The 15,000-nt window shown below is 45.5% G+C and overlaps 1 protein-coding gene across 4 annotated transcripts in view; it reads right to left on the bottom strand.

Moving 5' to 3' along the window:
* pknox2 (pbx/knotted 1 homeobox 2) overlaps positions 1-15,000 on the bottom strand; it is a 77,181-nt gene that overhangs the window by 26,591 nt on the left and 35,590 nt on the right. For 3 of the 4 annotated variants that reach the window (XM_056594136.1, XM_056594135.1, XM_056594137.1), the window contains exons 3-4: positions 10,985-11,091; positions 7,885-8,021 (exon numbers count right to left, since the gene is read on the bottom strand). In XM_056594136.1, coding sequence (XP_056450111.1) covers positions 7,885-8,021; positions 10,985-11,071 — 224 coding nt within the window. In that variant the 5' untranslated portion in view covers positions 11,072-11,091. The remainder of the gene's footprint in view (positions 1-7,884; positions 8,022-10,984; positions 11,092-15,000) is intronic. The other variant, XM_056594140.1, reaches the window with a different exon arrangement.

Raw genomic sequence — 15,000 nt, 5'->3', positions numbered from 1 at the left:
CACACAGGAAGTCGTGCTCGTGACAGATGGCGTGTGTGGGGTGTACATTTTTATGAAGCTGAACATGATGGCGTGTGCTCATGGTGTTTGAGTCTATTTGAGAGCGATACGTGTCTGTGTGTATGTGTGTGTGTGTGTGTGCGTATCATTGTGTGTGTGTGTGTGTATCAGTGTATGTGTGTGTGAATAAGTGTGTGTATAAATCAGTGTGTGTGTGTGTGTCTCTGTGTTTGTGCGTCAGCGTGTATCACTGAGTGTGTTTGTGAGTGTGTGCAGATATCAGTGTGTATGTGTGTGTTTGTGTGTGTGTCTATGAGGGTGTGTGTCCCTTGTGTTAAATCGAGCATATGTGTTCACCCTGTGTGCCTTTGCCTCGAACCTCACCCCCCCCCACCCCCCATGACCAACACACACACACACACACACACACGCACACATACACACACACACACACACACACACACACACAGCTAGCGTCGGGTGGCCCCGAACGTGCCAGGATCTATCTGCAGTGCGACGGAGCCGAGATCGTCGACTGGGGGACCATTACAGGGGCCATAAAAGAGCGATTTACGAGTGGAGCGGCAGGGAGAGTCAGCACACACCGGCTCCCTAGGCTCCCCGCGCTGCACCGTGCTGGGTCACTAGCAGCAAACAACTAAGAAAAGTCCCCGGAACAGGGAATCAAAGAGCAGAGGGAGAGAGAGGGAGGGAGGGAGGGAGGGAGGGAGGGGGAGAGATGGGGGAAAGAGAGGGGGAGAGAGAGAGGGAGGGAGGGATGGAGGGGGGAGGGAGGGAGGGAGGAGGGGGAGAGAGAGAGAGCGAGAGCGAGACGAGAGATGGGGGGAAAAGAGATGGGGGAAAGAGAGGGGGAGAGAGAGAGGGGGAGAAAGGGGGAGAGAGAGAGGGGGAGAGAGAGAGAGAGAGAGAGAGAGAGAGAGAGAGAGAGAGAGAGAGAGAGAGAGAGAGAGAGAGAGAGGGTGAAAAACAGAAAGGAAAAGAGAGGGACTGGAAAGTAGGGGCATCTGCTTTACTCTTAGCTCAGGGAGACTCTCTTGGGGGGGGTAAACAGGGACGGGGATACATTCAGATGAAGCCCTGTCTCGGCGATCACTGTTGTGGCCGTGCATCCTGCTTGTACATTTGTACAAGCAGCGAATAAAGTTCTGACTCTTACAGGACATACCTTTCCATAAAGAAGAGATTAGAAAAAAAAGAAAATTATACATATATATATTCTATAGGCCTATATATAAAGATATAAATAAATAAATTATAATAAATTATAAAACTGAGCATTTCGTAGTCAAGATAAACAGGAACGGTTCGTACTTCCAAATAGCATGCTGCATGTTGGAAAAACAAAACAAGGTCCAATCAAAGCACATAGGAAACATCATGAGGCTGGCACCCCAGGTTCCTCCCCTTAGTCCTGGTTTTGTAATTACCTGGCAGCAGGCCACCATGGAGGAACACACGAGATGGGGGTCTGGATGCAAAACGATGTGTTTTGTTGTTTTGCCCTCTCTCTCTCTCTCTCTCTCTCTCTCTCTCTCTCTCTCTCTCTCTCTCTCTCTCTCTCTCTCTCTCTCTCTCTCTCTCCATTTCTCTCCCTCTCTCTCTCTCTCTTTCTCTCTCTCTCTCTCTCTCTCTCTCTCTCTCTCTCTCTCTCTCTCTCCCTCTCTCTCTCTACCTCTCTCTCTCTCTCGCTTTCCCCCCCCCCCCCCCCCACTGTTTGCCCTGCTAACCAGGCCTATATGTCAGTTTATTGTAAGCTAGTTCAACTTAGATTTATGGTTTGCTGCCGGCAGTGACCCTGTTTGCTTTTATGTATCTGAGGCATAGCTTTCTTGAGACAGTAGCACTAACAGAAGCACCTTCTGAAATTGAACTCACAATTATGCTTGTGTATTTTCAAATGCAAGATTACTGCCTCATACGCTTCTTGTGAAAAAATCATGGGCTGTAACTTAAAGATGTTTCCGCGAAATAAAAACAAATATAGAAATCGGTCAGATTCTCCAATGGTCCAACTTTTTTTTGTATGTTATTTTCACCGGAAAATCTATACATCTGAAATTTTCAGATATATTATGATATTAAAAAGGTGTGTGTTTTGTCGCTGTTTGAACCTCCTTAAAGGTTCTTCTATCTCTATATATGTTCATACACACCACCTGCTCGTATGTCTTAAGATGAAAATGCAGACAGGGCACTCTACTTCCTATAGACTCTATAGGAAGTAGATAGGGCTGGGGTCATTAACATGGACGATGGACCATGTGATCACCCAATTTGCTTTTCCAGGAAGAGGTCTCCATGTTGTGGGGCAAAATAATGATCGATTCTATGAGCAATTCCATTTTTTTTATATGAAACAGTATATATTATGGAGTAATAAAAGACTTAATTCAACTCCTTACTGCCCATTTTTTTTGTACCTTTGAAGTGCTCTACATTATGAGTTTTTATTCCTCCATAAAACCTAGCCATGCTTGCTGCTGAAATCTAAAATGGACTGCTAACATGGCCACACACTCACTACACACACAGTGAAAAAAGTCAACAAGTTCCTTCTTTGTCCAATGTCAAGCAGTGAGGCGACTCTGAAAGAAAGTATCTTTCAGAAACAGCCAATAAAGCCCTTGAGCTCTGACACGTTTCCTGCTCTCTTTGCTGTCCGTGGGCCACACACACACACACACACACACACACACACACACACACACACACACACACACACACACACACACACACACACACACACACACACACACACGTTTACCTGTAAAGAAGGGAAAGAGAGGAGAAGGAAGAGAAGGCACCATCTCTCTTAAAGCCACCCAGCGGCTAGAGCTGTTCGCTGGGGAGCTGCGTGATGGGGGATTCAGGGGGCAGGGTGTGGTGGTGGTGGTTGTAGGGTGATGACGGATAGGGTAGCAGACACCCAGACAGACAGAAGACACACTTCTATACACACACACACACGAGCACACTTCTATAGCCGCACTAACACACTGGATCGTCTGAGAATGACTTGTGGACGCCAGCCTCAGCGCTAGGTAGAGTGAACCACACACCATCTCATAGGATCACGAATCGATACAGATGGGGATTATTGTATTTTCACTAACAAAACCTCTGATTGGAACGTGATTTGTTAGCGCAGAGCGTCGCCGCCAGGTCAGCATGAGAGTTGAAAATCTTTGAACACTGGGGGGGGATGCAAAAATAGGCTCCTCCCAGCTTGGCGCCTTGCTCAGCGGTTCAGCGCCCGGGGTGGCACGGCGCTAGGTAGAGCTCCGGCGCCGGCCCCATAGGGAAGGCATCGAGGGGCCGCTGCTGGGCTGTCATGGACACATCAGGGCCACAGGATGGGCCAGTTGGGTGATGGGGGGGGGGCTATAACTGGAAGGTTTGATGACACAGTACTGAGCCTGGCCCGCGAGCACCAATGTTCTCTATAGCAGGCGAGACAAAAAGGGCTCCCATACACACACACAGAACATAGACGCATTTGAAGGCACACACACAAACAGAACGACAAAACACACACACAGTCACATACACACTCACAAGAACATAGATACGTTTGATGGTACACACACAAAGACACAGAAACACACACACACGCACACACAAACCCACACACACATCAGGGTACATGCATTCCAATTCCCATATGACGACGTGCCCCCAGACCTCGGTGCGCTAAAAGACTATCCTGTTTCAATGCACAACTCCCCAGGCTGACCAGCAGGAGAGAGCCTCCTGGCAAACAGCCTGTCTGACAGCCAGTGGATGATAAGAAGGCCCCACACACGCGCAGCCAGGGCCACCGCAGCACTGGCTGCTGTGCTGCAGGCATCCCACCTCCACTGTGCAGCAGGGAACACATCCTATTTCTTGAAACCCAGCTTTGAGATTGGATCGGCACATTGAAACACTCAGACTTTGGGTCTCATCACATACGCGATGCTGTATACTTCCGATCCCACTTGGAATGTTCCTAATGCACATTTGAAGGGTTTTATACGTCTGAATTCTTCCCCCTGTGCTTCAGTTTTTTAGTTGTACACTTTACTTCGAGGTATACCCTGTGTACACTTAAAACATGGAAAAAAACATTATGATTTCAGTGGGATCATTTGCACTGCCTTTACATGATCTTCTGTATTGTTGCACCAACCATAACTATGTTATCGAAGAACATATGGAAGTTTAGTGGTAAGCAATAAATCTGTGGTCTTATACCAGCTCAGCCCTGTTGTTAACTTTTTATTTAATGAGACTTCCCAGGTAATACAGAGAGGTTGTGTCGACCAGCGTCTGCTAGGTCACTGCTGATGGATCTGCTGTGTGATGCTGCCTCTGGCTGATTAATTATTCATAAATATTAATAAATGCATGAGGACTAGAAGCAGTCTTCTGTTCATCACTTTCATAGACTCCGCCGTCAACCTCCTAGAAGCCTTGTTTTTGCATGTTCCACCATGAATGTTCTAGGCTCCACCATGGACTGTATGTTCTAATTTTCGATGTATGTTCTACAATGGACTGTATGTTCTATGCATTTTCTATGAATGTTATACCATGGACTGTATGTTCTATGTATTTTCTATGTATGTTCTACAATGGACTGTATGTTCTATGCATTTTCTATGAATGTTATACCATGGACTGTATGTTCTATGTATTTTCTATGAATGTTCTACCATGACCTGTGTCTTCTTTTTGCATGTTCCACCATGTATGTTCTATGGATGTTGTACCATGGACTGTATGTTCTATGTTTGTTCCACATACTGTATGCAGTACCACACATACTGTATGCAGTACCATGGACTGTATGTTCTATGTATGTTGTATCACAGACTATATGTTCTACGTATGTGCTACCATGTATTTTTAACCATGGATTGTATGTTCTATGTATGTTGTGCCACAGACTGTTCTTGTTGTACCATGTATGTTGTAGCATGGATTGTATGTTCTGTGTATTTTGTACCACAGACAACATGTTCTATGTATGTCCTACATCTGCTCCACCACACACTTTCCACCGATTTTTCAGAAGCATAACACGGAACATTGCCAAGATAAAAAAAAAAAACATTAACGCCAAAGACAGAAAGGAAAACAGAAACTCTTGAGCATATCAGTGCACTGACAAACAAACCCTGAGCAGCGTTTTGATAATGAGAGGCAGCGGAATCCAGAAGGAAGTCTTAAATGCCACTGCTCATTAAGCTAATCACCGCATCGCACATCCATTCCACCGCTAATAAACACGCCGGGGCAGAGAGACAAAGAAGCATAGAACAAGCAGACGCGTTGACACAAAGTTGCGCCGTCGCCAGCCATTAGCGAGAAAGGGAAGCATTAAAGCCTGCGTAGACTCGCACTAAATAAATAAATAAGAGAACATAAAGAGATGCATTCCCCATATAAATGATGTGTAAATGCACGAGAGCACAAGACGAAAAGAAGAAGGGTTTCATTGCTTGTTAAGAAGTCACCGCACTACAATAAGGCAACCAAAATGTTTTTTTGGCCGGATTGCTTGTGTGTTTAGCCTAAAGTATAAAATGATATGTCAAGAGCATACATGGAAGCACAATTCCGAATTATCGCAGTGGTATATTGAGTATATTAGTATATTAATTATTTCATCAGTGTTGTTCCTTCAGTGTTACTCAAGTTTTTACTTATACAATGCGGTAACCACATGCATGCTTAATACCCACTATTGGATCTGGTAATACAGATGAGCAACTTGTAATTCATATGCAACAGATGTTGTTTGGTTGATGCTATGGAAATGGCCATATGCCAGCCTCCTACTCAGAAAAATAGCATTTGCTTGAGGACGAGAGAACAATAGTCTTGCTAGATAAACCGCAATAAAAACTACAGCCACATTGTATTTGTTTAACCACGGAAAACGTTAATCTTCAAGTCATAATGAATGTCCAAACCAAATTACCATGGGGCCAGAGAAGGTGTTTGCAAAGCGAGGTCCCAAACCAAGTACAGTTCTCTCCTTAAAGAATATACAACCAAGGAATGCAGCAGAAGCTATGAAGACATTGGGATGCACATTAGAATCATTGACTTAGAAAAGTAGCTATGTTACTGACTATGATCCGGAGTATAATTTCTTATACTTTGAGCATTGGTTATCAATACAGCTATGAAGCTCATCAATCATCTTGCCCGAATTGATAGAAAGGTTTGGGTTGATTACAGGCTGCACACAGAACTTTATGCACACAGAGCAACATCAAGTATAATATAGGCAAAATAATATACAAATGAACAGCAACAAAGTTCTAACTAAATCAACCCACAGGGTTAACAGGATATGTTACTTGTCTGCGTTGTGTTCAAAACTGAAAAGACTCACTACAAACTACAACTAAGCCTTCAAAGTACAACTACTCTTTAAACTCAAGAGTATGGCCGACGCAATCAAAAGTGACCTACTCCGAACCCTCATTAGTTTGTACTGACGGACTGACTTTTCAAACTCTCCCCTTCTCCAGGTATGAGTGCTTCAGTCCTCCTCCCTGCTCTTGTTTCCACCCGCCTCAAGGAATCAAGGAAGCAACGGAGGAGGCAAGGAAGGAAGGAAGGAGGGGGGCAAGGCAGAGGGCGCATTACGAAGGCTCCCAAAAGTGCAGCGAAGATCTGGAAAGGATTTTTTTATATATTTATTTTCCGTCCTCCTCCTCCTCCCCCCCTCTTCCTCTTCCTCCTCCTCCTCCTCCTCCTCCTCCTCCTCCCCCTCCCCCCACCACCCGCAGCCACTCCAAAGACGGCTGCTTACATCAAAGGGAGCCCTTGTATCTCAGAGGAGCTGAGAGATTCAGCCCCAGGCCGTGGTGAGGACTTTGCAGCAGAATGCCTTAGGAGCGGTTCAGGCAACCCAACCGACAGGATACCTATGGCTGCTGAGGAGAGGTGTGTGCGTGGGTTACTGTGTGTGTTTCTGTTTGTGTGTCTGATTTTGTGTGCGTGTGTGTGTGTGTGTGGTTTTGAGGGTGCCTATTCTTTGTGTGCATGTGTTTATTGTGTGTGGCCTTGTTATTGATTTTGTGACTTGTTTTATTTTTTTATGTGAGGAGGCAGTGCCACTAGACGAGCCAGCCAATCACAGAGCGGTGTGGTGCCATGGCGGCCAATAAGCATTACGGATGTGCAACGGTGTTTTGCAGTTAGACCGATTCGTTGGATTGCGGTTTTCCCAGGCCCACACCGGGAGGGAGGGAACGCTGTCTCCTCAATAAATAACTTCATAAATAGATAATACGAGTTTGTTATTGGCATCTATCAATATTTAAGTAATATGCTGAACAAAACAAATGCAGCTCAGTTTGTTTAGGGCGATTAGTTTGTGCCATAGCAAATGCTACAATATAAAGCCAGTGTTTTGAAAGACTTTCCTCAAATTAATTTACTGTAGTTCATCACCCAAAACAAACATACATAAACATATAAAGTACATCTGTCAATACAACAGGTGCCTGCATCTAGGTTCACCCATTTAAATCAAGACATGACTCTATAGAAGTTAACAATATACACTTCAGGGCTATTGGGATGGATGGAAATTATTATTATACAAAGCGAGCGGATAAAAAAACACGCTCTGCGTGCTTTGCTCCAATAAACAATATGATTACATTCATTTTAAGGGTGATTTTGCTAATATGAACAAAGGTTTGTACTCTGTGTGCTTTGGCCTCAGAGTTGGATTTCTCTCTCTCTCTCTCTCTCTCTCTCTCTCTCTCTCTCTCTCTCTCTCTCTCTCTCTCTCTCTCTCTCTCTCTCTCTCTCTCTCTCTCTCTCTCTCCCTCCCTCCCTCCCTCTCTCCCATCCTACCTATAAACGGCCCTCTTGTCTGACTCCAGCTGTGCCTGGGGGTCCAGAGTCACGCTGATGGGTGTGTTGCCTGCCGCCGAGGCTGCTGGGATGTGGACCTGCGGGGTCTTTGAGCTCTGCTGGGTTGTGCCGGTCATCTGCGGAGGAAGGAGACGTTCACGTTAGATGTTTCACTTTAAGCATATCCATATTCAGATTCCTCAGGTTCAGAGTGTGTGTGTGTGTGTGTGTGTGTGTGTGTGTGTGTGTGTGTGTGTGTGTGTGTGTGTGTTGAAACGTTCTTTCTACATTTCTGCTATTGCAAATAAGGCATTGAGATAAAGACTTTTTATGTTTTTAAAGTGGTATAAGCGAGGTGAAGATTTTACGTTTTAAAGCTGTTATGGTTCCTAGAGAGAGAATTAACATTTCAGAGACCACCAAACAAGTTACAATTAAAATGTGTACAGCTTGTTTCGAATTTTTAAAAGAAACGCCAGATGTTGTGATGATAAAAATAAAACAATGATGATGAATTGCACAACAACAAACCTCGAGGAATTAATTATGTGAAACACATTTGAATAATAACTGTTTTTCACAGAGACAACATTTTTGAATACAATCAAAGAGGAAAGCCAAGGAAAAGGGAAAAACACCATCACTATTTACAAGCTGCCCCTTATAATGACCCTGAGTTAATTAAATGGTAACCAGGCACATTGCGGACTTCGGAAGGCTGTGTTTATTGAGTGTTAACCAAGATGGCCGCCTGCCGCATCCAGGCCATGTGGTGTCGTTACACAGAACAGGCTTTCCATTTGAAACACAAGGAGGAGACCTTTGGTCTTCGTAATAACTCTACCGTAAGCATCTGGATCCCTCAAAACCAACATAACAGGCAACACAACAACTTAATTTACTTTGAAGAAAACTCAAAAAGTCTCAAAGTGGTTCCTCACATTGGAAACCTTCGCACATATGTTGCAGGTTATTTCCTTCTTATGCTAAACATGGCCAACCCTCCAAGAAACCTCATAACCTTCAAAGACCTCTTTTTCTACGCATTTACCGGCAGGTAATAGACCCTAGTCTTTTGCAGCCCAAGCCCAATGCATCCTCAAAATGGAGTGGACAAACGAATATAGTGAATAAAACATAACATATGTAACAATATGTTGACAAACGCAAGATAACTACTGTATCGGCCAGGGAATTACAAACATACACTCGGGCTAGACTGACCAGTTGGGCGACCCATTCCCACTGTGTGTGCAGACGATGGTGCTTAAATAGAAGTTCAGCAAGGGGCTTCAGTAGGGAGGAGGAGGAGGAGGAGGAGGAGGAGGAGGAGGAGGAGGAGGAGGACGCATGGCTTCCTTCGGCGTGAGAGACACGACATCATCAGTAGCCAGCTGATTTGCATATGTATATATATGTAATGTAACCGCGGTGCTCTCTGAACTGTCTCCCACGTCTCTGGGAGAGAAAAAAAAAAAACATTGATATAACCCCCATTAAGGTTGTGGCATGGGGTGATTGCGTAATTGCTGGCGGTTTTTTAATGTGATTACCTGGTGGGGGTCTGAGGGGGGGGTGGGGGGACATGGTCCACAGTCTGTAGCTCCATCAGCTTCATCCTCCTTCCATCCCTCTCTCTCGATCGCTCTCTTTCCACCTCCCTCTATCTTTAAGTCCCTCTCCATATCTCCACACCGTCTCCCTCTCCCACTGCTGCTCTGTCCCTCTCTCGCCCTCTATCTAATACTACCTCTCTCTACCGCTCCCTTTTCCCCTCATCTAGCTTTCTCTCTTTCCATCTCTCTGTCTCGATAAAGGAAATGAGACGACAGCCACAACCCATCCACACACACACACCTACACACGCACGCACGCACGCACGCACGCACGCACGCACGCACGCACGCACGCACGCACGCACGCACGCACGCACGCACGCACGCACGCACGCGCACGCGCACGCGCACACGCACACACACACACACACACACACACACACACACACACACACACACACACACACACACACGTCCATTTTGGTTGACGCTTGAGTGGGGTGGAGGTGGTAGTGTGGTGGGCGAGGGGAGGCGAGGGGAGGGGAGGGGGAGACTCAAGTCTTAATCCTGGCACCAAATGGGAAATGAATTAGCTCCTTCACACTTAACTAGCTCTCATTTGCATTTGCCAGGCCCCGACTGCGGCATGCGAGCTCTCTCCCCTGGCACTAATCCTTCGGGGCGCAGGAAGAAGCCGTTGCTGGCTTGTGGGTGGGGGGGGGGGGATGGGTAGGAGGTGGGAGGTGTAGTTTGATGAACCTGCAGTACTGCCTATAACCAAGATGGCTGCCATGCCAGAGAGCGAGAGAGAGAGAGAGAGAGAGAGAGAGAGAGAGAGAGTGTGCATGTGTGTGTGTGTTTGTTTATGCTCTTGTGTGTGTGTGTGTGTGTGTGTGTGTGTGTGTGTGTGTGTGTGTGTGTGTGTGTGTGTGTGTGTGTGTGTGTGTGTGTGTGTGTGTGTGTGTGTGTGTGTGTGTGTGTGTGTGTGTGTGTGTGTGTGTGTATGTGTGATTTAATTTATGCTGCATGGATAACACTGTCCTGGTGGTACACTAAGTATTTGACCCCTGTCCTCCATTGTATTTACTGTTCAAGGACATGCCATGTCTAATGATATGCTTTTTCCAACAGGGACACGCCCAACAGAACAAACCAATGCAACAATGGTCCTAATGTTCTAGTGGCAGAAGCAGATTTGGAGGCTTTTGTATTTCAGATTCACTCTGAATTACATGATTTCGGATTTCTAAGAGCTATTGCGATTGTGCTAGTTAACTATTGCTTGAGAACACAGCACTTTGCCCACTTAAAAACAACATTCAGACAATCAGTTTTTCTTACTTGTTATGTTTTAAGATGCACTACATATTGTTCTGCCTGATGGCTGATCCTCACATTGTCTCTCACCAGACTCCACCACATAGTGTTCAATCGTTTTTTTATCTGCTATAAAACTTTGTGGCAAAAGTTATTTTAAATATATATGTAATCTTATCTTAATCTTGTGAGGTGGCGTATTTGAGAAGTAGGGTTGACAGTCAGACCTGTTGGCTGTCCTGATACGATGGTGGAGGAACACTCTGGGTGGCCATCATTGTCACTGCTGGTGCTGGGGAGACATGTTGCATCATGGGATAGCTTCACATCGAGACTGGAGAACACACACAGGTAGACACAAACACACACACACACACACACACACACACACACACACACACACACACACAGACACACACACAAACAGGCACACAAAACAGAACAATATTAATACACAAGGTGTGATCCTATAATAGAGATCCTATAAAAAGCCATAAAAGTATAGAGGGTGCCATAGAGTATTTGTGTGGTTATTAACCTAAGGAGAGTTATTCATGTACTAACAGTTCTGTGTAGCTCTAAGTACTATTTTGGTAGCAGCCATCAGGTGTTACCATCATAAATGACAGCGTTTTATACATTCACACCTTCTCTCCCCCTCCCTCTCTCTCTCTCTCTCTCTCTCTCTCTCTCTCTCTCTCTCTCTCTCTCTCTCCTCTCTCTCTCTCTCTCTCTCTCTCTCTCTCTCTCTCTCTCTCTCTCTCTCTCTCTCTCTCTCTCTCTCACACACTCTCTCTCTCTCACCTTCCCCGTATTAATTTAATGTCACCAATCCACCATGTTACATTAATATAGGGTATGAATAATAACGATACGGGACCATTAAACGCCCGCTCATCAACAACACATGTAGTAAAAACCGCGGTGGCGGCTATTTACACACACGGAAAGTGTGGAGGCGTTGGTGGGGAGTCTCAAAACCCAGCCTGCCAGGACCGCAATCTGATCCAGGTACTTGTTTACCAATTACAGACGCGGCCGGCGCTCGCTCGCCAATTACCAGCGGCTTTTAAACAACATATCGCAAATAAAGCCGCCTCGTCGCGCCACGCGCCGTGTTGCCACCACTGACTCCTTGTCGCCGAGCCAATCAAGGGGGCTAATTAGGCCTCTTGTCGCTGGGCTAATTGCCATTGGTCGGGACCCCACAGGGAAGAGAGCTTCAAACTCCCCCCCCCCCCCCCCCCTCCCCCATCTTCCCCCTATTGCACCTTCTCCTCCCAGCCCGTCCCCACCCACCAGCGGCTAATTGGTTGGTGGTTTACACACACAAAACTCCCCCGTCTGCGTGCCAACCAACTATAGGGAAGCCCAGCAGGTGGTTCGTTCCTGAGGCTGCGTCTAACCTATAGCGCCGTACCAGCGTAGCACAACGAATCCAAAAACAAAAACAAATGTTTGTGTGGTTATTGTAATCATGTTGACATGCTTTGAGTTAGGATGATTCTTTCAAAAAGGGAAAATCGCCCGCAAACTTTTCCCTGATAGATGAGGTATATCCCTGTAATATGAAAACTGAGCATTTTAAGGTTAGAACTACCCTTTGTATTCAGGGTATGGACAACCGTGAATACAAAGAAAACATGAAAATCCTATTGCACACGTTTCAAATATAACATTGCGTCCATGGGAATGCATACACACAATCAGGCACTCATGAACATAAACACGCTCTTTGGGATTCAGAGAGCCATCGTAGGCTTTTGACCTTCCGAGCCACCGTTAAGGACACGCCGTCTAAGAGGCTGATAATGACCGCGGTAAACACGCCACAGAGATGCACGTATCTTTGAGACACTGTTCCTGAGCGCTTCTCAAGGTCCACTCTGTGGGGCCTGTGTGTAGTAGCATCAACTGATAAGCCGTTTCACACGGACCTACAGTACGTGAGCAATGTGAAAGTCTTGAACTTTGGTGTTTTCGCTTGTTAAGATTAAATGTGAGAACAGCGATGTCTGCATAGCGGGAAAAATAATTGACTGTTTATTGACAGTATGTTCCATGCCACGCAGAGACGCGTGGGTAATTCCATCTGAAGACAAAACAACCCTTACTTTTATTGCATTGATAATAATCTCTCGCCTTTCTCTCTCTGCTTACTTAATTTTACAAGTTGTCTTACAATAGTTTGTCTGTATTTTGGCAGGGATGTCAATAACCTCATCCCCTCAACTGAAAACCCTGAAACCATCTATCAGTGTGGGAAACGTTGAGGGAGACATCACAAGGCCTGTCTCCATCAAGCACTGATGCGTTCTCAGGTAAATCTACACTGCCTGTGAAGTGTTCAGAGCTCAGTAATATGTGTGCAGCAGGTGTGTCTGTTCACATACTGCATGTGTGTGTGTATGTATGTGCATGCGTGTTGGTGTGTGTGTGTGTGTGTGTGTGTGTGTGTGTGTGTGTGTGTGTGTGTGTGTGAGTGCTTGTGTGTGTGCAGGCATGCATGGTGTTTGTGTGTGTCTACTCTGTGCACACATGTGCATGCATGCGTGCGGTTGTGCGTGTGTGTGTGCGAGCAAACCATGCACACTGTGCATGCGGTACAAGTGCAGGGCTTGTTCTGGTGTTGACACCCCGTGTCCCCCACCCAACCGCATTGTGTACTGCTCACTTCAAGACGTTGCCACGCTCGTTCCAACCGGTATCAGCTGAAAGGCATCTCCTTGCTTATCAGGCCTCATTTTAATTGCAAATGCGCAAAAGCGTGCTAGTGATTATATGGAAAATTACACATTAATTGATGAGACTAAGATAAAGCAATTCCAATTACTGCAAAGTATTTTAGTTGTGATCTTTTTTTTTTGCCACCCCTCAAGGAACGCATCACCTGATACCAGTTTTTATCAAGTGTTTTAATATTAAGGCGACATGCATCCACCGTTCATAACACGCACACTCAAATGAATAGGACACACCTGCTAGCAAGAACACACACGCACACACGCCCATTCCTTGCCAACACATCTGGGTTCACCCACTGATGTGTAAAAGTGTATTTCAAAATACACTCATCCCAACCAGTACATGTGTTTATTGCTAACAACCACAAGGTTCGAACCAACAGGATGATGCTAGTCAAATCGGACCAACCCAATATAAAGTGTACTAGTAATAAAATACCCTGAAACCACTGCTAGAATAGTGCAGACACATCCATCCCTTGGATTTAAAAGAAGACCTACAGTTTGAATCCAAATGGGCTGCTAGCACTTTGTCTGCAGCTACCAATGCAAAGTTTACTTTTTATTGGCTTGGGGAGTGGAGAAAAGAAGATAATAGATGTGATGTCTACGCTTCAACAAAGAAACCATGAATTATTACACAACTCCGCTGTACATATCATTAAGAAATCGCCCGTGGTCACAATCACAATTCAGAAGCGAGATTAAAATGGAAAAAATAACAAGCAGGAACACCCTCCGTCTCCTCCGACGAAAGATCAAAGACATTCGTGAATTTCAATAGCACACTCTTTTTTCTAACAAAAACCCCTCGCTTTCTGAAAATGAAAGCTGCCTTCCCAGCCATTGTGAGCGCGCTGTCGTTGGCCGACACAGGTGCAAGATAAAGTCGGTTGGTGGCATTGCCATAGTGTCACCTTAATCTCTGTTTCTGATCTTAATCCAATCTGTGGTCGTGTATGTGGTGCAGTGTGACTGATATATACTCTGATACTCTGATATATAAAAGAAGCAGCTTTTGCCTGCTTTTGTTTAAAGCCCTGACTAATCCCCCTGGTGATCAAAGGCTTTCTGTGTGGATTGTGTATTGTTGGTGTATGTTATTTACCTCTGTGAAGTGGATTGGGGCCGAGGTTCAGGTGAAAATAAGATGTATGTATTGAGCATTAGCTGTAAAAGACTGGGGCTGATGATAAGAATAAAATGTGGTGGGGGTGCTAATGTGCCATGTGTGTGTGTGTGTCGGTGTGGAGGAGGGGGGGTGGGTCTTCTTTGCTTAAATACTGGATGAATCATTTCCTCTGGGCAATAGACTGTAAAACTGCTCACCACATAAAATTCTCAGGACATTCTGTCGGCACAGACAAAGGCGCTGGAATACCACCCGCACAAGGGCACTTCAGAGTGGTCAATGACACACAGCGGTGAACGAGTGCCATCGCGAATGGCAAGCATTGCCGCCCAAAGTTAATGTGCTCCCACATCAACAGTTAGCTAAG

The sequence above is a fragment of the Gadus chalcogrammus genome, chromosome 7, assembly GCF_026213295.1.
Source record: "Gadus chalcogrammus isolate NIFS_2021 chromosome 7, NIFS_Gcha_1.0, whole genome shotgun sequence".
Classification (NCBI taxonomy): Eukaryota; Metazoa; Chordata; class Actinopteri; order Gadiformes; family Gadidae; genus Gadus; species Gadus chalcogrammus.
Note: the sequence above shows the minus strand (reverse complement) of the source record. Positions and strands in the feature narration are given on the sequence as shown.